Source organism: Rattus rattus, chromosome 4 (assembly GCF_011064425.1).
Source record: "Rattus rattus isolate New Zealand chromosome 4, Rrattus_CSIRO_v1, whole genome shotgun sequence".
NCBI lineage: Eukaryota > Metazoa > Chordata > Mammalia > Rodentia > Muridae > Rattus > Rattus rattus.
This window is the reverse complement of record NC_046157.1, coordinates 178,383,254-178,406,862: the sequence shown is the minus strand read 5'-3', so window position 1 is coordinate 178,406,862 and position 23,609 is coordinate 178,383,254. Positions and strand designations below refer to the sequence as shown.

General features: G+C 44.0%; 1 protein-coding gene across 1 annotated transcript in view; it reads right to left on the bottom strand.

Moving 5' to 3' along the window:
• Positions 1–9,662: 9,662 nt before the first annotated feature.
• Positions 9,663–23,609, bottom strand: part of L3mbtl4 (L3MBTL histone methyl-lysine binding protein 4) — a 323,366-nt gene continuing 309,419 nt past the window's right edge. The window contains exon 15 of the mRNA XM_032899789.1: positions 9,663–11,183. Coding sequence (XP_032755680.1) covers positions 11,074–11,183 — 110 coding nt within the window. The 3' untranslated portion in view covers positions 9,663–11,073. The remainder of the gene's footprint in view (positions 11,184–23,609) is intronic.

The window sequence follows — 23,609 nt, the reverse complement described above, 5'->3', positions numbered from 1 at the left end:
TGTGTAGAGCAGTACATGCTCCTGAAATCTCAGTACACGGATGGCAGAGACAGGACTAACAGTTCCTGACCAGTCTTAATTATGTCCGGGTATGGCCAGTCTGGGTTTCATAGCATGACTTTGTCCTAAAAATGAGTAGAGGAGGAGGTGGAATGTTTCATTATTTGAATGGTGTGTGTGTGTGTGTGTGTGTGTGTGTGTGTGTGTGTGTGTGTGTGTGTGTGTTTGGTGTATGTGTTTGTGTGTGTTTGTGTGTATGTGTGTGTGTTTGTGTATGTGTGTATGTGTGTGTATGTGTTTGTGTGTGTATGTGTGTATGTGTTTGTGTGTGTTTGTGTGTGTATGTGTTTGTGTGTGTATGTGTGTATGTGTGTGTGTTTGTGTATGTGTGTATGTGTTTGTGTGTATGTGTTTGAGTATGTGTGTGTTTGTGTGTTTATGTGTTTGTGTGTGTGTGTTTGAGTGTATGTGTTTGTGTGTATGTGTATGTACATGCACATACACACACTAGGACTAAACCCAAGGCCTTGTTTTCACCAACCATTTACTCTTCAGCAGCACTGCATCCCGGTTGCATTTGAACTCCAATCCTTTATTTGAGTACTAGCAATAGAGAATATTTTCTTTTCCAATTATGTCAGATTTCTTTTTGTTATTTGTGTCCTTTGCCCAGTGTTCTGCGTTAGTCATTGTCTTACTCATTTTGAAGATATATTTATACACTGTGACCTCTCCATGGATATGTTTGAGGCAAATATACTTCTGCAGTTGTTGAAGGACAAAGGTACCATCCTTTTAGTTTAAAGATCTTAATTGGCTTTGCTTTTCAATTCTAGAAGTAGGCAATACTTTTTATTCAGACTGAGCAGTGAAGGTTAGTTTTAGAGAGAGAAGGGCTGAAGGACGCAGAGACTAGCATCAGAGTGGACCAAGTCACTCCACAGTTATTTGTCCTATAAGATGGAACCAGGTAGGCAGGACAAAGGAAGGTGACTGTTCACTTAGCATCAGGCCACCTCAGGTGGCATCTGAGTCAGAAGACCATCATCGTCCTACCACTGCAAACAGGTCTGTTTGCCAAAGTTGGCTTCTATGGTTCCAATCTCCATTTCTTGGTCAGATAAGCAGCTTGATTTCAGTGGTGTAACTGGGACTTTCTTTTGTTTGCTTTTTGCTTTGAATAGCATCTTCCTATGTAACGGGACTGGTGTCCTTTCTCTACCTCCTGAGAACTGGAATCATAGGCATGGACTATATCACTCAACCATTAATTACACCATGAATAGATGTGGCTGTTTTGATTTTCTGCCTGGTCTGTTGGAGGGCACAGTGCAGGATCTCGTCCAAAACAGTGGTCTTCTGTAAAGAACCTTAGACATGATATAAATATTACTATTTGCCCATTTGTCTATTCGTGTGTGTATATGTATTGTGTATGTTTGTATGTATTATGTATGTATGCATGTTTGCATGTATGTATTATGTGTGTATACATGTTTGCATGCATGTATTATATATGTATGTGTGTTTGCCTGTATTATGTATATATGCATGTTTTCATGTATATATTATATATGTCTACATGTTTGCATGTATCATGTATGTCTGTAACTTTGTTTAATGTATTATGTATGTATGCATCATGTTTGCATGCATTATATATGTATGCACCTTTGCTTGTATTATGTATGCATGTACATCTGCATGTATGTATTACATATGTATGCATTTTGCATGTATTATGTTTGCATGCATGTTTGCATGTGTGTATTATGTATGAGTGCATATATATGTAAGTGCATGTATATCTGTGTGTGCATATATGTACATGTACACATGTATGTGTGTGTGCTGTTCACTGGCTCTGTGCTTTTGTTCCCTCAGTAGCTTGAGGGTTGGGAACACATCATTAGGATCATCTCCTACTTCCCTGGAGTCATTTTAAATGCATGGCTCAGGGCTGCCTTGCTGGGTGGCTTGGTGGCACACTGTGTGACATGTCCTTATCAAGTTGTTTCTTCAAGCCTAACTGGCCCCAGTGGGGATTTTAGCAACTAGCTAAGCTGGGTCATTAGTATAGGAACAATGTGAAACACAAATGTTGTTTATAGTGGAAACTTGGGCTAGTTTTTAAAAAATAGAAAATTCACTGTGTATATCAATTTTTGTGGTTGCATAATGACAAAGATATACATATATTTATTCATATATATTATATATGGAATGAATTCTCCTCCATACTTCCTAACTTTCCCCATTTATTATTGATCCCTTTGGTTCTCCAAGACAATTTCACTTGTACTTTAATGACACATATATGTGCATATAAATACCCATATACATGCACACATGTATGTGTTATTTGGGTATCTATCAGAAATATAGATCCACAAGAAGGAAAAGATATGACATTTGTCTTTCTGAGAATAGATTAATTCGTTTAACACGATGATCAATATTTGTATGCATTTCCTAGCAAATGACATAACCTCATTCTTTATGGTTAAAAAAAATTACATGTGTATATAAGCCACGTTTTCTTTACCAAATCACCTGTTGTTGGACATCAGGTTGATGCCATTATGAACAGTGCAGCCATAGCCCACTGATATATTGACTTGGTGTCCTTTTGGGTAAATATCCAAAGGAAATACAGTTAGATCATGTGGTATATCTATTTCTAGTTTGCTGAGGGATCTTGTACTGAATTTCATAGTGTGTTGTCCAGTTTACATTTCTGGGTCTTTGGCTTCAGAATTGATCTTTTGCATCTGAGGCCTCCGGTCATAATCTTGAATCTGCATCTCAAGAGTTCTGTCAGAGTCTTGTCAGGATGATATTTCAGGAAACATCTGTCTGGGTACCTTGCTATGACTTAAGATATTTGAGAAAAAATCAGGAGTGTATGGTTGACATGAGGTATTTGTTTTCAAAATTGGTGTTTCATTGAAAGGTCCTGTAATGGAAGTTAGGTTTTAAGAAAAGAAAAAAATAAATGTTCCCTACATAGCCGGCTAATCTTACGTTACCGAGCAATTTACAGCTGGGACAACTTTTTCTCAGTGTAGGGCAGGGCACTGCAGCAGATGTAAAAACAGGGTAAGAGTTATAGATGGAGTTATAACTGAGAAATTCAGATTGGACAAAGAAAAGTGAAGTGGGTCAGATGAAGTCAGCAGAGTAGCTGGCTGGCCACTCAGGACACTGGACCCGGGAAATGTGTCACAAATATAAGCTCCACCATCCTCATGCAGGGAATACTAGAGTTTAATTTGCTCAAGTGCCTCTTCCTTAAGGGTCTAGTTCTGCTAGCATTTTACACACCATCAGTAGAACATCCACCTCTGGGATAGGTCTCTAAGTACAGAAGCATGCCTTTCAGTCCATACTGGTGAGTCTGCCATGCATGACTCAATGGTTTTCTGTGCTTTTTCTACCTGGTATCCCAGGGATACCTTGTAAGAGTTGGCACATATGAAGAGTGTAATTATCTACTGCATTGTGGAATTTTTAACACGAGTAAGCCATAGGTCAGATTGGCAGCAGCTGGCCCGGAGAGGACCATTTGAAGATTAGGAGAGGACTTTTCAATGGAACAAATAGTTGAGGGGGGGGGAATAGGAACAGAGACTGGAGACAAGATCAAAGTGTTGGGCAAAGCATACAAAAAGAAATCACTCACAAACTTCACTCAGAGCATCTTAAAGATGGAGATTCAGGGGTGAAGTGCTTGCCATGGAAGCACAAGGAACTGATCAGATCCCAAACCCCCAAACAAGGACCTTGACTTGTCATGCCTTGTGTCTGCATCCCAGCATGGGAAGGCAGTAGGTGGGCAGGTAGATTAAGAGAATACCTGGGGTTTTCTGGCCAGTCAGTCTACAGAATATGTTAACTCCAGGTTCAGTGGGAGACCCTGTCTCAAAATTTAGCTATAGAGAGATTAAGGAAGGCACCCAACATTGACCCCCCCCCACATACACACACCCACCACTACCACCACCACCACCACCACCACCATCATCAACAACAAGAGCAACAACCAAACAACTCCCCCAAAACCCTCTCCCAAAATTAAACAAACCAACAAAACCACTACCACAACAAAAATGAAAATGGGCAACTTAGTGTAAAAACTATTAAAGCAATGTTGCTAGAGTCTTATAATAATATACAAAATTAGGAGTATCATTGTGTGAGTGTATGCCTGTAATTCCAATACTAGGGAGGCTGGAGAATAAAGATTATCAATTTGAGGCCATATGGGCTACAGAATGAGAACATACATCAACCACCCCACCCCCTGTGTGTAAAATGAGTTTATGGTAACAGAAAGAGCCAATATGTTTTATACCAAGCAAGAGTGGAAAGAACTGGTTGGATCAGTAAACAGTTTACCTCCCTTTTAATTTTCAAAAGTGACATATCCAGCACCTCACCTACACGTTCAACTGTAAAACATAATATTCTTTTAACTCTGTGTGCACATATTGTGTTAGTACTTGGGAGGGGGCGAATTGAGACCAACCCTTCCCTCCTCAGATCCCACCTTGTACACAATCTCTGTTGGAAATTTTGAGGTTGTTTTCCGAGGGACTTGTTGAAGATGATATCATAAAGACTAATGTGATCACATGACCCCAGTTGCTAAGTCTTCTCTATTTGTCTGTTAATTGATACCCGGATCCTCATGAAGTTTTGAGAAAGTTACAGAATTGCTCCCAGGGATGCACACTGCAATTTATTGTGTTTGGAGCAATGGACAGTGAGAATTAAATGGATTTGTGGAACCATTTTTTTTAGTAGCTTAAAACTAGTAAAAATTGAAGTATATACTTTGGAGCCTAGAGTTCTTCCATTTGCGGGTGCTTTGTTTCTTTATTGTTTCTTTCCTCTGAGGGCAGACATTCCAATTGTCTAGCTGTTCTGGCTTATAACCCAGGCTGAACTGTGGAATAGGTTTCTGTCATCCTGAGTCTGCTAAGAGTGGTCACAAGTTCCAGACGACTTTTCAAGCTTCAGACAAGTAACCAGACATGGAATAATAGACCTTTTCCCCAGGAACTAATGAAGGGACGTTTACCAGCTCTGATATGGACAAAATGCTGTAGCTTACCGATTAGTCAGTTAAGACAGAATTTGCCTAGAGTGATAAAATTAAATAAATATAAATAAATTGCTTTTGTAAAAAACTGTATATGTCCTAAGGCTATTCGGTTTTCAAGTCAACATGTGGGTAAATGACTCCCTGGAGGACTGTGCCCTGGGTGATTTTCTAAACAGCTATAGTGTTAGCTCCATGCTGGATAGGCTATACAGTCATTTCCAGAACAGGCCAAGGCCCCCACCTCCCACAAACACAGCCCACCATCTCTTAGTTCAGCATCTCTATGAATCCATCACCTGTTCTCTTTACCCACCTTCCCCAGGGCTCTGTTGGATAATCTTTAAAGGATTACCAAGCCCAACTGAGTGAAAACATACTCCTCTGTAAAGTTGTCCCACAGGCACAATAAATATTAGGACACGAATGAGCTGAAATTATTGAATCTGTATTTAAAGGGTGAAAGTATTTAAACTTACCTGCCTGGTGATAATCTCAGTTTAATCACATTGGAAATATGTCTTGATTACTTCTCGTTAATTGCCACTTTCAACGCAAGGGGATAAAAGTCTAGGAATTTCAAGTTAGTTGGTTACTTAGTGACCGAAGTCAATGTGGTCCTTAAAATAATATCTGTGATTTTTAGCTAGGCAGTTAGCATTATGGACTTCAATGCAGGGGTCTTCCTAGGGCGAAGGGTATAAGAACATCTCTATGGTTGGCCAGGGTAGAGAATGAACAGAGATTTAGAGGAGGTCATGCCAACACCTAGGTGTGTGGTGACAGGCGTCCTGTGACTCAAATACTACCTTTTGGGGTTTCCAGTGAGTGACAGTGCCTGGTCACATTCCCCAAGGGATGCATGTACCAACAACACATGTACCTTGATGTTCATGTGTTGGATCCCCCATCCCCATGGACAGCCCTGCAGATGGGGGTCACACCTGCTTTGCTGTGACTTAGTCACTTAAAGTGAGGAGTCTTAACTCACACACGACTGAATGCTATCATCCTGGGTGCAGATCTGTCGCAATCCTGAATGTGGCTCCTGATACCCTTTTGCTTTTTGTCCATCTGTCTTCAGCCATGAGACTGCCCTTGCCATGTGCGTATAAGGAGTGTACTGTCAGATGCCTCACTGTTGGAAACTGGGAAAGAAATGTCTATGGTCTCTGAATTATTCACTCTGTGTTCTTCTGGCTGAGATAGATAAGGGCCATCTTTTATTTCCAGACTTTAGACATAGGACACTGAGCTAATGTTAGCTAATAGCTCTTGATGGTTTCCCTCTCTATGGAAAGACCTCCACAGACCCCAGAGTTGCACAATCCTGTATTCCGGATAGCCTTCATGTTTGTTCTGTAGGTTTGCTTTTGGCCACAGTGTAGAGGATTCATTTCAATCTGCCCCGAAACTTCCTGGTTTAACCTGGGATTTCTGTTCTTTGTGAATCAATTTGCTTTGATGCCTAGCTTTCTACATCAAAGGGAACACAGTCTAATTTCAAGACGAATGAAATGGGCAAATGATGGGTGGTGCCTTTACAGTGAAACAGCACAAAACAGCTAGTCTGAGCTTGTGCAACAGAACCGCTTGGAGAAAAGGAAGTCAGCTCTGTTTCAACCCATTGTTTCTCAGACTTTCTGCTTTCCATTCCTATTTTAATGGCTGTTCTAGCACACAGTTTACCCCACATCCTGTCCCCTGCCCTTCCCTTTATGGCAGAGACACAGAAATACTGCCCTCCAGTGCATTTTGGTCCCCAAGAGTAGAATGACAGCCCGATGCCCATATGCACAGCCCTCTGCACTCATCCTTTATGAGTGAAGTCTTCAGAGTTGTCCAGAGTCCCCTGGGGTTCCTGCACATCCTTGCTATGGTGAGCATCTCTGATAGCAGGATTCTATCTGATGGCTCACTGGATTTAGCTTCCCTCATGTTCCTGAAAAGACTACCCAGTGGAAGACCTTTGGAGGCAGGTGATTTTACTGAGAGACATAATTGTCAGTCATCAACTAACTGGATGATTCATTCACCAAGTTTATTTGTTTAAATCTTAAGTTTGAATTGAACAATGCTTCCATGGCTTTCACCTTGTCATTTTAAGGGGTTAGGCAGCCCCAGTTTTCTACTATGGCTGGAAACCGAAGGAGTAAGAGATTTGAGATCTGAGGGAGCATAACCAGAATACATTTTAGAAAAAATTCCTCTCAATATATTATTCATTAATAAATGTATTCATAGGAAGAATACATTTATGAGGATTCTGAATATTCAAGGATCTATTAGCAAACAGGTTCCTCATGCATATATTTATAAGAAAAGCAGTTTTAAGAGGAGTAGATTTATAAGTGTATATTTGTGGAGAACACATTCTCAAATAATAAGAATATGTTCACAGGAACATTTTGCATGCAAAATAATATTTGTCGGTTCCCTCTAGGAGTTGCAGCAGCAAACGCAGAATTTCTTAACATGATATGGAACAAAAATAAATCAACTGAATTAATGGGAAAAAATGGTGATTGGGTGGAAGAAGGTTAAGAATCAGTTTAGGTCAAGCAAATGACACAAGGAACAAAATCCCATTCAAACCTAGACATTGTACCAGGGTCCAAGTGCCCATTCTGTACCTCAGTGAACCCTAAATCTGACTCAGAAGGTTGGGGGGGCAGGTAACTCTAGACAGAACTGAATTGCCTAAAATTCCAGAACATTTGAAAGCCAGCGTTTGAACAGGGAGAGGTAACGTGCCATCCCAGAGTCCATCCCCAGTGCTGCCATTCTGGGAAGATTCTTTTAATGTGTGGGTTATATAAGGTCATGTGTCTAATCCAAGAAGGGAAGTGCATAGAAATTATTAAGGATAGGTTCATTTTAAAATGTCCTAGTGTTGTTGAAAGTGAGATGATTAAGTTTTGCAAAAGTTACCTGAAATTACAGGCACTCTGTAAGTAAAGTCTGAGAAGTCCTGAGCTCCCTTAGGATTCTTGCTAATGATCTAAATTTCCAGCATCATAATGTAGACTTGTGCTGTATTGTGCAAATGGTCCTGTGGGGGAACTCTTTCTAATAATATAGAGGTTTGGATTTCTTAGAATCCTGTTGACAATTTTGCTGCTTTCTTGGTGACTCCAAGGCATGTTCTAGGTGAGATTTCAGAGGAATGGCTGTAGGCAGGAGGGTCCTGCACCTGTGGGTTTGTGGATACTGTATGACATCTGATCGTATGTAGGGAATCCTCCTGGTAGGGCAAAATATTTCACTCCTAATATTTCAGACCATTCTTGAGAGCACTGGCTAGCATGCAGGAATGGGGGAAAATGCCTCGAATAGAAGGAATTCATTCTCGTTTCTGTAGTAAGTTTATTCTACTGCCACTATAAAGAAATAGCTGTCATTCTGCAGACAGCTATTCTGCATTTGAATGCCAGTGTATTATGTGCACCATGCTGCCTACACTTATGTACACACATATTTTCCAAATCAAAGCTAAAAAACAAACTCCCAGTATGGGTACTATTTTCCACCATCCAGGTAGTTTGAAAGCTGTGATTTGGGTTTGATTGTCTTGCTTTATCCATCACACAGTGTACAGCCGTATGTCCAACAAGTGCAAGAGACTACATTAAGTACAGGGAGTCAGTAATAAACAGGCCACGCATCTCCTGGACTGATGGGAAGAGTTAAGGACGCAGTGATAGCACTGAAAAATGAAGTGCAATAAAAAAGGAGGCACTGGTTTCTGTGGAGTCACGTACAGTGAAAGGTGCCAAGAGAAACCGTGGAGATGCTGAACTCGACTTTGGAGCAGGATATTTAGCAGTGGAGGGTGCTCAACACTAAGAACACAGCGAACTTGGAAACATTAGAAGTCCAGTTTAAATCTAGCATGAGACATGAAAGAAAGAGGATGGAAGGGGTAAACAGGGCTGGATTATAGAATGCCGTAGGATGCTCAACCTGCAGGAAGCAGTATGTGAGAGCTACTAGCTGTGTTCACCTCTTTCTACTCCAGTGATGTTGTGGTGGTGGGAGAGTTTACACCACAGAAATAGACCAACATGGGTGACTCTTATTTCATGGCTTGGTTGACAGTTTTAATGATGGTATTATTTTCTTGGGTGAAGAGATCGGAGTTTCCTTTTGGGATATGCTAAGAGGGATTTATATCTATCTATACCTGATAGATGTCTTCTAGGAAAAATAGTTCAACCCCAATAATCCTCAATGTCATTTATTCTATGCTGGGCACTACCAATGAAATATCTGGTAGTAAGAATATGAGACACAAATCTTAGGCCTTCTAAAAGGTTTTTCTTTTTAATATATAAAATGAACAATTCTAAAGCTTATGTTAGTTAAAAACTATAACTCAGTCTCTCATACTATTAATATCTTAACCATTTCCCTAAGAGAATATGCTCTAAGGAACACAGAAGTCAAAACCAACAAGTTTCTCTGCTGGGCAATGCCTTTGTTCTTCCATAGCTGAGAAAAATCAGACTGTAGACTATAGGCAAGCACAGGCTGTGACCACAATACAGTCAGACACAGAGAGAGTCTACTTTCACATTTTATTAACATTTAAAATATGTTACAACTTTAACAGTAGAAGCAGCAATTCTTTATTCCATATAAAAGTCTACCAAAAAACCCCAACAAACAAAACACCACAGACAGGAGAAGCTGTGATTCTTTATTCCATATCAAATTTACCTTTAAAGCACTTAAGGATTTCTCTTCAAGATATTTTTCTTTTTCAGTGACCTAAAGTTAGAGACATTCTCTAAGCAGAATCAACTTTGTTAAGTTGAGAACATTCTCAATGTAGCAGAAAGATAAGGTCAGGTCTGCATTTTTGTTGTGGCTTCCATTTTGGTGCCCACACCTGATGGATGAGACAGTGGACCTTTGTTTCCAGGAGGATAGCTGCCATTGCTACCACACGAAAAAGGACAAAGAGTTGTAGACTTGGGGTTCTAATTATTCGCAACTAGGAAGTGGTCTTCCCACAACTCGAATGCCACAGTCAACAGATCCTGAGCTCCTCTGTGGAGGTCTTCTTGTCCTGCTGCTATACCTCTGTAGAGGTGAAACCAGACCTGATTGTTGTTTTAATCATCAACAGATGAGGGGAGAGTCCATCTGAAGTTTCACCAGGGTGGGAGCTGGAGGAATTTCATGCAGGTGGATCTTTGACCAATGCCAAGTCTGGGAGAGATAGCCCTGACTGCAAATCCTCAGGAGTGTCCTAGCAGGTTCCTGGAATGGCCGCCAACCACTCCTGTTACCTCTGGGCACACTCCTTGAAGTGGGCTCCAGGGCACCTTGGAACCACAACCAAGGAATGGTAAGGAATAAAAATGCCAATTCGTGGATCACGGAAACAATGTGCTTATATTAGCACTTTTAACAAGATTCACTTTCCTGAGTTTTAAGGACCCAGAAACCTCGTTAGTCTCCGTGAGAGCGCCAGGACCCTATCTCTTCCACTCAAGGCTCCCAGATGACAGATGCAAGCTGTGTTCAGATGTAGTTCTGATGCATGTATTAACGATGCATTAATGAATCGGTTTCCTGGCATTTTACCACGTGAGACACACTTGCAGAATGGGACGTGTTTTCTTTTAGAAGGGAGGGTAGAGATGCACACAGTGGCTTCGTCGGTCTGTTTGCTGCAGCACGCAAGCAGTAGGGATGCCACCCAAACCCACACTTGGACCTAACTAAGCATCCAACTCACTGGCACTTGGTCATTTATCAAAGTCCGCCATATGCAGAAACCAGATACTTTAATGGGTCCAGATTAAATATTTGGTATGACCGTGGGGACATTAGATTCGAATGGATGACTGCCAGCCATGTTCCCAAAAGCACAAGTCCTGCTGTCAGTGGATGTTCAGGAGCACATTTATCTCCTGGTTTCTTGGCCAGAGGCAGCGTCTTCAGTGACATCCTGGGAGTTCCTAAACATCAGGATAGAATTGTAAATCTTCAGTGCTGGGCCCAGTTTGATTCTCATCACTTTGACAATATCTGCCTGGGTTAGAAGCAGGAAGGCCTTGCCATCTATCTGCTGTAAATAAAGAAACAACCACAAATGTAATTATTCCACGCCGGAGTCTGCTTATCCACCAGTAGAAGTTCTGGAGTCCTAAGGGTGATAGTGAATCTAGATGCCTTGCAAGCAGGAGGTCCCCCCATTTGATTCAAGTCAGGTAAACTCCATTGTTCTCCTAGAATAGAGAAGTCCCATTCAACTTGAGGGTTCTCAGTTTGTTAGACATAAACTTAATATGTTAATTTGCCTGAGCACAAAGATTCCATTGTTATGTATCAACTTTTTTTTTTTTTGGCCTGGATGTACCAAGGGCATTAAAAGTACCACCAATAAGTCTCCAGTGAGTAAGGCACCACGCACATGCTTTATCTAGTGTTACTGTAGTCGCGGAGCACAGGGGACAACTGAATGTTATAGCAGCGTAAGAAAATAAAGTGCAGTCTAGCCATTGGGTGGAATGGTGTACACAATCCCCACAAAACATATTCCAATGTAGCAGGCCATGATCTGTGAAATTTCACAAATCGTTAGGTAGAAATACACAGCATGGCACTAGAGATCTTCTAATTTTTAAAAATAAGTCTGTACAGACACATATTTGAAAATGTGGAAACCTCGGGCCAACTATACGGCTCAGTGGGCAAAAGTAGCTGCTGCTAAAACGGATGACCTGAGTTCAATCCCTGGAACTCAGGATGGAAGGACAGAACTGACTCCTGATATTGTCCTCTGGTCTCTGAATGCATGCTGCAGCATGCATCCACACATGCACATACACACACACACACACACACACACACACACACACACATGCACATACACACATGCACATACACACACACATACACACACACAGAGACACACACACACACACACTAAAAAGCAATATTAAAATATTAGAAAATTTTATCTTCAATAGCAATAGAAGTCATCTTTGGTTCTCAGAATTGTGATTTGTCTTAACTTTTATCCTTTTAGATTTTCAAAAATTTCAAGTTTTCTTTTTGTAATAAAAATACCATAAGCAGAAAAAACCCAAGTAATAACTATTTATTAAGTTTTAAGAACATCTGTGAAGGATGTCAGAATGGTTCTTGGCTCCATTCTAAATTGTAGAGTGAGGATATATTAAGTGCCTTCGCCGTGGAAATTCTGTGCGATGGCGCTTGTACATATGCGTATGAAACCACCCTGTTGGATGCTTTGACTGTGCTTAGTCCTCACTTGACAGGGAAGTGTATTGAAGTCAGGAAAGCTTGTGGGCATATGAACTGTGGGCTGTGTGTGCAAACCTGAGTATGGTGTGCCCAAGCTGTGCTGCGCTCTAGTGGAACCACAGAACCCTGAACTTAAATAGTAACTGTCAAATCACAAAGCCCTGAGTCTTTTTTGGAAGCTACCAAAAGCTGCAAGGAGGGCTATGAGGGTCTCAGGTCCCAGGACTCCCCTTGAATCATGCACGCTTTGAACTCAAAGTGCGGACAGGTGTTTCATGCTGTGGGTTCCCTAGGATGTAAGCACTGGGGCTCTGAAGGACAACGGTGAAAATTCTTGAATCATCTAAGAGGGCAGTCTGTGCACTGCCCCTCGCCCACCGTACCTGACTTTCCTGAGGATGACCTCGAAGGCAAACTGCCTTTACAGAGAATGTTTCGAGGATGAAGGACAACTGTAAGAAGCTCTGTGCTGTGCAGGTTTGAAGCAGCCATGTGATAAGCAACATCATCTCCTTTATCATCTGCAGCAGATCCAGCCTTCTCTGTAGCCCCCGGGACTATGGATGCTAGCTTACGAGAAATGCTAAGTAACTGAGAGCATTCCCAGGCACGAGAAGGCAGGAGGCAGCAATGCCAAGGAGGATGCTCTGACTTCTCGCATCCATGCTGAAGGAGGTGCAAGCAGGGGAGATGGGCTAGGCTTGCTCTCACCTTAGAGTAAAACATTCATTCCTTTTCCCAAGATTGCCCAGAGCCATCAGTGGGAAGCCTAATCCATTCCATCTCCCACATAATAGTCTGAGAGGTACGCCTAGCATCCTTGACAGGAAGACTAAGGGTAAGGAGGGCCATGCATGGGCTGCATTGCTCTGCTCTTCTTTGGTCCCTCTCTCCACCTCCCCCATCTATCTGCTCTTATTTATGTATAAATAGATGGAAACCAACTACTCCTGGGCCTAGGAGAGAGGACATATATCTAATCTTCCCATTTATTACCTCCTTCTTGAAGCACTTGGCATGTTCTTCACAGCCCAGAAGAGACTGTACGAACTCAGCCACCTACGACACAGGACAAAAGAGATGAATTTAAAACATACACTTGAAATAAACTTGGGGGTTTGGAGTAACTCAACTTGCAGATAAAAATACACCCCAAGGTCCAAACACTTGGAATTTAAATAGTAACTATCAAATCACATTACCATATTTTTAGCTCATTAGACGTATCCTGTGCCCAATGTGTTTTTCCATCCCTTCGCCTACACAGCTGGCCTACACAGAGCAGGTTGATAAAGGGACAGTGATGACCTACATCTGTATAGAGCTCTGGCACTGGGAGAGACACCTGCATCTGGTCTTCCTAATCAGGTGGAATAGTGGCCTTGGAAAATGTTATCACAGGGCCATCAAGATAATAGGAACACTTGCTTGCAGGTTCTGAACAGCAGATTCTTCCTTTATGCACTCACCTGGTCCCTGGCAATCATGCACACTCCATACGTCTGCGCTGAACTAGATTCCCACATAAAAGATGAAGAAACTGTAGCTCAGAGAGGCTTAATTTAATAGTCCTACTTGGCCCATGAGCAGCAGAGAATTTGAAACTCAGCTTACCTATTTCTAAGCTCTGAGTTTTGGAAATCATTCTCTTCAACTTAACTTTCCCATCTTTCCTGATATCTCATCTTCTTCTACACACACACACACACACACACACACACACACACACACTCATACTCACACACACGCCTACTTACACATACACACACAAACACACCTACATGCACACACCCACACACACACCCCACACACACACACACACACACACACTACCCACACACACATACCCACCCACTCATGCACACACATACTCCACACACACACACACACACACACACACACACACACACACACACATACATCTCCCACACACCTACACATACCCCTTCTTGTAGTTAGACAGACTGGTGACTTGACTTACATGGTGACCTGACTTACAGTGCAGAGAGCCAACAAGTGTGGATTCTGGATAAGTGGATGGTATCAATTCTGATCTCTGGATAAGTGGATAAGCTATCATCATGGCTCTGCGTGCTTTGACAGATCTAGCAGGTTATGCATGGGCTGGCGTTAAAATGGAACTGGAGTAAATGCATTCTTGGGGTTACATTCTTAGGTAAAATTGCTGTTTTTCTCTTGGTACCTCCTGGTTTGACTTGGTGGTGAGCCCTTGCTGTGCTTTCCATGGAAAGGGGAAGATCTGGAGCCAAAGAGCTCAAGTCCTTATACCAACTCTCCACCTTCCCAGAGCCCGGAGAGCACACACTCCCTCTAGGACTCCAGTCAACTCTGCTCCTACAGGGATAGAAATGGACACCAATTGTTGAGGCGACTACTCTTAGAGCTCAGAATAGTAAGGACCAGCACCAGAAGACACACCTGTGTTCTTGTGGCCACACTTAGTTCATGGGAACTCAGAAAGTTCAGCTCTTAGGGGACACTTGGCATGGGCTTGGTATTTTTTACTTGCCCTGGCACTACAAGTCTGGCTCAGCAGAATTGATTTATGGTTATCCTTCTAATGTGGAGGGGAGGATGGGGATTTTAGGAAACTTCTTTACGCAGCCAGTAGGTGCTGTCTCTGCACAGGTATCCCAGTGTGGGAAGACTTCTGTGCAAGTGTGATCAGACCAGACTCTGTTCAGCCTAGCAGCTAGGGGTCCACTGGGAGTTCCGTGCTCCAGAGAGCCCAGGCAGAGGAGGTCTGGTCAGTTTGCAAAGTTAATCTGAATGTCTTTTCCTAGATGGATAGGAAGCACGGAACACACATTGGGTGTCTGCAGGGAGGTGACGGCAGCCATGGAAGTGACTGGTCAAATCCCTTTGATGAGAAACCAAGGAAGTGGTAGCAGCTCTGAAGGAGGTTGAAAAGGGGCTGTAAGACCTCAGGACGTTGATGGGTCTGAATCCTTCCTAGGATGCTCCTTTGGCTGAGAATATCTACCATGACTGTGTATGAGGATTCTGTGATGATTGCACCTCTGAACAGGACTGAGCTATTGTCGAATCCAAGGTTCAGTCCACAGAGAGGACAAGGGAGAATGTCTTGTGGGCACAGCTTACCCCTCACACATGTGACCCTCCACAGGAGAGATGCAAAGGCTTTTGAGTGGAAAGACTGCAGCTCAGGGAAAGATCGGAGGTGAGGGGTGGGGCTCCTTCAATATACACAGTATTTCCTCCTTCAATATACACTGTATTTCCTCCTTCAATATACACCGTATTTCCTCCTTCAATATACACCGTATTTCCTCCTTCAATATACACCGTATTTCCTGACTGATGTGATGTGTAGATTCCCAGAAGGCAGCCCAGAAACAGGACAAGTGTGAGCGGCAGTGGGGAGCCTGAGAAGCAGAAGGCAAATGGGGGGAGGCAAGGTGGTGTGGTCTCCTGGGATGGATTTGTGCATCTGACAGCAGACAGCGGGGAGCCTGAAGTCCTGGTTCTCAGCTTGACCACACATCGCCCTCTCCTGCAGAGACTGCAGTCTGACTGAAACATGGACTCAGGCCATGGAGAGTACAAATGAACGGAGCTGGACAGGGTCCAAGCACTGAACATTTATTTTCAAGCATCTCAGAAAGATGCTGGTTGGTGAGGGCTGGGACCACAAGGCAAGGGCGAGCTGTAAAGGGTGAGACTTCAGTGTCTGCCTGGACTCCCGAGGCCACCTTCAGTAGGTAGGAGATCAGCTACAGCCTAATAGGAAGCATTAGGTCAGGAGAGTCAGCTGCCGAGGGAGGGGGTGGTGCAGAAGTCAAATCCTTCACACTGGACAGGCTGGGAATAAAGGAAGGAAGCTAAGCCAAGTGCAGGCTTCTCAGCATTGGGGCTACTGAGTCCTTGGCAGAGGCAATTCTAGTGCAGAGTGCTTCTGCGTATTGTAGGGCTCTTGTTCAAATTCCTGGCCTCTAATCCCTAGCTGTGAATAGCAATTTTTGTCTTCTAGCCGTGACATCCAAAGAGATGCGTCCACAGGCTGCCAAAGGCCCCTTGGGTCTACTGCCAGAGTGAAGCCTCTATAGGAAGAATCACTAAATATCATAGGCAGAAAAAGAAAGAGAAAAGGCTGACCAGGGACTTGGTTCAAGACATACGCTTTGCCCTACCTCACTCAAGATCAGTGTGTGGAAGGCTTGCCAGTCACAGGGGCAGTGGCTCCCATGTCAAACTGAAGTCGTTGCCTAAGACACAGCCTTTTACCTCTTGTGCCAAGAGCTTCTGCTCACTGCAGAAGAGTGGCAAGTGGCTCTGATCATTTGTATATGTCACCGGGTCCCTCCATGGCCAGCACTACAAGGACTCCTTCCTCTTCAGCATAGTTAGCTAAGAGCTCATCATCAACAGCAAAGGTAAAGACAGTTTTGATGGGAATAAGTATCCCATGAGATCTACGCATCATCAGAACAGAGCCTGTGCTGCTAAGTGGCGACATCACCTGTATCCTTGGCACTGGTACCTTTCTCTGGAGGGGGGGGGTGGCTTGCACTCCTCACCTTAGCTCTCTGCACACAGTGGGTTCTCACCACTTGTCCGAGATGCTCTGCATTTTGGAAAGGTCTCTATTCTTGCTTTCGATGATAAAGACCAATGGCGTGATCTCTACCAAGAAAGAAATCTTTGTCCAGATCTTAAAAATATCCAAAAACCTCGTTTGGTATTTTTAGTGAATACTTATTGTCCCTAGAACTAAGTTCCATGCTGAATTTTAGCAGAAAGCTTGTTTGACTAGAGATGTCACAACTATAAATGGTCTGATTTTACACCCATAGAATAAATAATACTGAAGGGCCTTCCTTTCATTCTCTCATTCAAAGACCCCTTCTTATATAAACATGTGATGAGATGCAGACAACCGCTCAGAGAGTGGACGCTCTCTGAAGGAAGAAACAGTTATCATCTGCTAACTACCCTTCTCCTGCAAATGATACCTATGAAGTAGGTCTACTTTTCAAGGCAACAAGTACCCTGTTGGAGCCTTGTAGGGGACCCAGGCCATGGCTGGCTCTGGAGAATACCCATGCTGTAGGAAGATGCTATATGAACTGGTGTCCTTGGCTCTGATTCTGGAGGTGCATCCCTGGCTTGTACTGTTGTCTGTCACTGTTCTGGGGGTCATGCTGGGCACAGGAACTGACAGGTATCTGTCTTCCATGGTTTTTGGAGCACAGTGTTCTATGCCCAAAACCCAGGTTTTATTTTGGAAGGACTCCGAGCAAGTTAATTGTAGGCATGAGACAGCAGTTTGGGAGACTAAGAAGGATGAGTGTGCCTGGGCTCTCCCACTGGCCTTCCACTTTATCCATCTCACGTTCCCCCATGACCTACTTTCTCTGGCTTCCTCCCTGGCACTCAGCATGCCTCCTTTCTGCAGTGAGCTTCTTCCTTCCATCTTCCCAAATGATGGTGCTCCTCTCTTGCTGAGCCTGGAGATGTGAGCTGGATCGCACTGCCTGAAAATCCACCAGGGATTGTGTTTCCACTTTGGCTCTAATTTTTTTTTTAAACAGCAGAGTTTATTTGCCCCCTTTTGAAGGGCCCAATTGCAGAAGGCTGCTATGCTTAGCCAGCAGTACCCTGGATTTTTCAAAACACTGCCTCCTGTGTAAAGCCTGCTTTTAAAGTGACTGCCATCTTTTATAGTTAATGAACATTTAGGGAGCACTTGGTTGAGAGCAGGACAATTTATATGTTGTCCTTTAAGGAGCATTTTAGAATAGAAGAGGTAAAAGCAACTGCATCTGAGCCAAAGCTGAGCTGTGCATGGGATGGTAAATGTGCACTGTAGCCTTTGTGTAGGGGAGAGGACCTGTTCATTCATTCACTCATTCATTCACTCATCCACTCATTCATTCATTTATTTACTCATTCACTCATTCATCTGTTCACTCACTTATTCATCAGTCATCCATTCACTTATCCATTCACTCATCCACTAATTTATTCATTCATCCACTCCTCCATTCCCTCATTCATTCAGTCATTCATTCTCTCATTCATTCAGTCATTCACTCATTCTCCACATTGACTTTGGTCACACACCTATTCTGAATAAGAGGATGTGCTGTGAAGATGTGAAAAAAATATATTTAAAATGCCCTAAAATATTTTACTCCTTGACCTAATAAGCTTGTGCTCTTATACAGACTACATGCCTGCCGCTGAGCGAGATCTACGAAATACGCTTCTACAGATGATAACAATGTGTTCTCACGTCCTCACCTCTAATGCAGTGTCACAAAACACTAGCATTTTATGACACATAATACATCACCATGTGCTCTTGCCTTCCACTTCGTAGCCACTAAACCCACTTCACAGCCTCCCCATGCCCTGCAAACAGTGCTGTGAGAGAGGTGGCAACAGTGACAAAAGGACATAAAGCCAGTTCCCAGCCCTGTGGCCAGTGACAAAGAGCTTGGGCTGGCTTCTCTTCACAGGTAGCATTAGATGGAGCAGAGGTCGGCCTCCCAGGCTAGGACAGAGACAAAGAGAATATTCTCTCTCTCTAGCTTCTGCTATAGACTCCCCCTTACTAGGGTCTCACTGAATGACACTTAACACAGGAGGCCTGAATCCACTGCAGCACACCTTGTCCCCGGCCAGGACTCCCCTTGGCTCCCCTTTAACATGTCTGCTGCTAACAAAGCCCAGAAACAGTTCTTTCAATCCAGGTCAGTCCTGTGCTGCTTTCAAATAATATCTCCTTAGTTACCACTCTTGTGGTGGTGTCCAGAGCAGCCTCACATCCTGTTGGCAATGGTACCTACTGATAATGGTGCTCACTGGATGCCGCCCAGGCACCCGGTGCACATCCTGAGAGAGCTGCCGCACTTGCAAAAACACAGAACACACCACAAACCCCACATTTTAAGTCCTTCAAAGTCCATTCTTGAGTGTCGGGAAATGGGCATGGTGACTGGGGACAGAGAAATAAGTCTCAGGGGTGTTCTTGCTCTCAAGTGCCTCTTAGTAGATATCAAGGTTGGCTTTGGCAGCAATGGGAAGAGCATCCCCGGAATGCATCCCCTATGGAAGGTGTGGTTACAGGGCATCACGAGGAGTCAGGGGCAGGGGTACTTGACACAGGATACTTGGCCTCCCTGTGGCCTCTCACAAATCTAAAGGCCCCGATGTCCTTTCCTGCAGTAAAAGGCTGAAAATGTACATGATCCATGACAGAGAATCCAAGAACTGGAAATCCCCTTCCTAAACAGATTGTTGAAGCATTTTAATCTCTTTACATCTTCTTTTGAAATATTCCCAATCATAACGAGATGGAGCAGTCACTCCCCTCTGTCACCTTCAACCTCTGGCCTTGAAGCTTTTTAAATGTTAAACTTCAACAGAGCAGACCGTCCTTTCCTGTCAGACACCTGCCTGGTGCTTTGTGGTCCTGGCAGGGGCTGTCCTTCTTACCTACTTTCTCCCGAGCAGGAAATGAAAGCATGCTTCCCTCCATTATAAGAAACACTCATTATGGGCAAGCTTTCAGATCTCCCATCTGACTCTCCAGTCTTTGGATTGACCATCTCAGCACTGTGCAGTTTTCTTTTGACTTAGGAAAACAACTGACAAGATCTTTAAGTCCTGAAATGTTCCTCAGAAAGTCTGGAAAATGTTATGTGTGTGCCCATGACATGTCTCCTCTCGGAGCTGTTGTCCCATGGACTATAAGCCCCCATATAGCCCTGCCTCCCTGGAGCCTTCCTGATCCTCAGGTGACCCTGTTCTCAGTTCTCAATTCCTCAGAGGCTGTCTCTGGGCATTGTGCTTTTGGGAAACACTCACTCCATAGCCTTGCCTGCACCTTCTAATGGCAACACCTTACTTACCTTCTATTACTATATTAGGCCATGGAATCTCACCTCTAATTCTTCATGTCCCCTTGGTTTGGAAGACCCCATTTTGTCTCCCTATTGCTACACTGATCCTTCTCCTGACAACATCATGGTCCCCCTTTCTTTCAGAGACACTCCTTGGCCTTGCAGATCTCACAGGCTGTCATCCTAATCAAGTGATAACCTGATTAGTCCCAAGACTGTAAAAGGCATTGCATTTGGACCCATTTATTCTTTGTCTTTTGTGTACTGTCTACTTCCCATGCACTGAGTTTGACTTTAAAAAATACCCCCTGAAGTCAGTTGCTTTGCACCACACAACTCAGCCCAGACCCCTGCCTTTCTGGGAGCTCTCGGTGACATAATGGGTAGTATTTTCCTCTCTGGCTTTGCTTTCTCTCTGAAAAAAAGATATCATTCCTGTCTTCCCGAATCACTGCTCGGAAAGTGACTTTGTGCCCAAGAACCAAGTAGACCCCATCTGCTGACTGAGCCATGGCCGTCCTGTTCCTATGCCTTTACATGCAGCTACCCTTCCCTGGCCCGGGTTAGCTCCCTCTATGCCCAGTGTGTGCACTGTGGAAAAATGTCAGCTCAGGGACCGACACTGACTCTGTGGCCCTAAGAAAGTCAATTAGTTTGGGGGGCATCTCAATTTCTTCATCTGTCAAATGGGTAAAATAAGACTTTGTGTCTTGCCATCGTTGTTCTAACATACGCTGTTGCCATGTGAGGGATCATGAGCGTCATTGATCGAGGAGGGGCCAACTCCAGCCAGCCTTTCCAACTGGGAGAACATGGAATGCCTAGCTTGGAAGTCAGTAAGGAACTGCTGGCCGGTGAGAGCTCCTCACTTCTTCAGTGCTCTTTCATGTATGACTTTGTCATGAACAGGTTTTAATTCAGTTGGCCTTTTGGTCATGAACACATGTTGCAGACTAGCACAACTCCCCAAGGAGGAACATTCAACAACTCTTCTAGGAACAGGGCCCTGCTATTCCATTCTCCCTTGTATTCTCTAGTCCATTGACTGGACACTTTACTATCATGATACTTTGGACCCAGCCCTCCACAGAATGGACGAGAGGTAGGTAGATATATCGCATGCTGAGGAACAGTAGCATCTCTCCCTTCCTCTTACTGGGGGAACCTGGGTAAAATGGAATCCCAGGCTCTCAGATGAGGTCTCTGTGGGGTATGGCACAAAGCCTGCTTCATACTTCCCAAGTCTGCATAGTCTCAGTGCAAGGGTCTTAGAATGAAAAGCTTAACCGATTGATTCCAAGGAAAAATAATTGCTGTAGGCTCTTGGTGAACAACTTGGAGCTAATTTAGCTCCAGATCTAGCTTAAGTCTTTTCCTCAGAGAGGACCAGGGTTTCCTAGGTTGAAAGGGTGTTATCTGAGACCAGCCAGTGAAATGATATCTTTGTCAGTCAAACAATGCACTCCCTTAAAATGAACATGTGAAACAGGAGACACTGCTTCAATACAATAGTAAGCAGTGAAGCTTAACTGATCCAGACTGAAAAGCAAAGTGGTAAGGCGTGATTACATTAAAAACCAATATTGTAAAATCTTATCTGGTTTTCCCTGATGTAAAACACCTTGCCTATCATTGTAACAACCTGTCCATTAAAAAACCAGCAGAAGGTTTACCTGGTAATCTTGTAGCATGGAGGAAGAATGGATGGGGGGAGACACTGTTTCTAGAGGGGAGCACACAGGATTGTCAGCATGTCTGGAGCAGTGCACCCCAAGAGCAGAGGTTCCTAAGCACAGGAGTGGAGCATATACACCTGTACTCTTCCAGACAGAGCAGGGGTGTGGATTTGGAAGGTCAGTTTCTCTGCTCTACTTAGCATGGGGATGGTAACACGACACAGGAGTTGGGACAAAGGTAAGACTGGGTTGGAGGGAGAAACACCAAGCAGGCAGACAGAGGGCTTTTCCAGATTCCTCATAGGCATGTCTGATTTCCTGCTCAGATTTGAAGTTTAAGCTGTTTGGAGAAGATGCAGGGGACGTTTACCCAAATATTAGAGGACACCAGTAGCCGATCTGTTTCACTCCAGCATCCCCCCTCTGGTTCCTCTCACCTCATCCACTGTCCATCTGGCCACTTCACTGGCTTGGATGTCAGCCACACCTGGGAGCAGTTTGCAGTGCTGCTCCCTGCCGAGGGGGAGGTCTCGGAAAGGGTGGGCAGACATGGATGTCATGGAGAGCGGTTGGTGAAGCATCTGCTGCACCTGTGAAGCGGAGTACTCTGCAAGAGAGAGTGTGACGGGATGAGCATGGCACAGACACTGCAGGCCAGTGTGTGCGATGCACACCCAGTCGATACTGTTAGAAGAGTCCCTACGCATAGCCCGTGACACTTAAAAGACTTAGACTAGGAGGAGTGCAAAACCTAGATGTGTCTGATCGTTAGCCACATTCAAATATCTCTACAGGGTTCTGCTTGGCTGCAAGTGAAGTGCCGGGCTGTCCCTAGCTTTCTTTTCCTTAACGCCAAGAGTCAGATGAACCACAGAGCCATACAGAATGTGAGCACTGGGCAGACAGGCATACTGAACCACCTGGGACATATGTGTACACAAAGAGCAATTTCCTCCTAGAAGCCGCTTCCGACATCAATAAAGACAGAGTGAGCCCCAGCTCATATCTAGTTCTGTAAATGTCCTATTGATACTGATAAAGCTCAAGAGTGTCCCCATGAGAACGTATGTGACACCAGCTGATGCTGTAGAGTTCCAGTGGTGTGTAATGACCTTGGATGGAGCTACACAAGGGCAGGGCATCCAGGGCGAACAACCTCAGTTAAGACAGCGTCTCAGCTCAGACCCTCATAGCTCAGACACCCATAAATGGCACCTTCTCTATTAAGCAGAAACTCTGATGGATCCCCATTCTAAGGGACAAGGGACAATGGATGCAGCTTGTCCAAGACAGGCTGTTCTCACCACGATGAGACCCATCCAATCTGGAGGTCCTTCAGCCTCCCGTTCTTCAACACTGTCACGCAAGTGGGCTTTCCCTTTCAGGACGTTAGCCAGGCCTTGTAGATTAGGCATGCAACTCTGACATCAGGGCACAAATGGGAGCAGAAGTATATTAGGTGGGACCAACACTGGCTACATAGGGAGTTCTTGACCAGCCTTGGGCTGCATCAGATGAATCTACCTCAAACAACAAAACAAAGTGACTTTACTCATGTTCTATCCAAACACTTAAGATGGAACTTGGGGCAGGGTAGGGCAGGAGAGGTCCCTAGGGTGCTGAGGAGATACAGTAGCTGGGTCAGTAAAGTGACTGCCT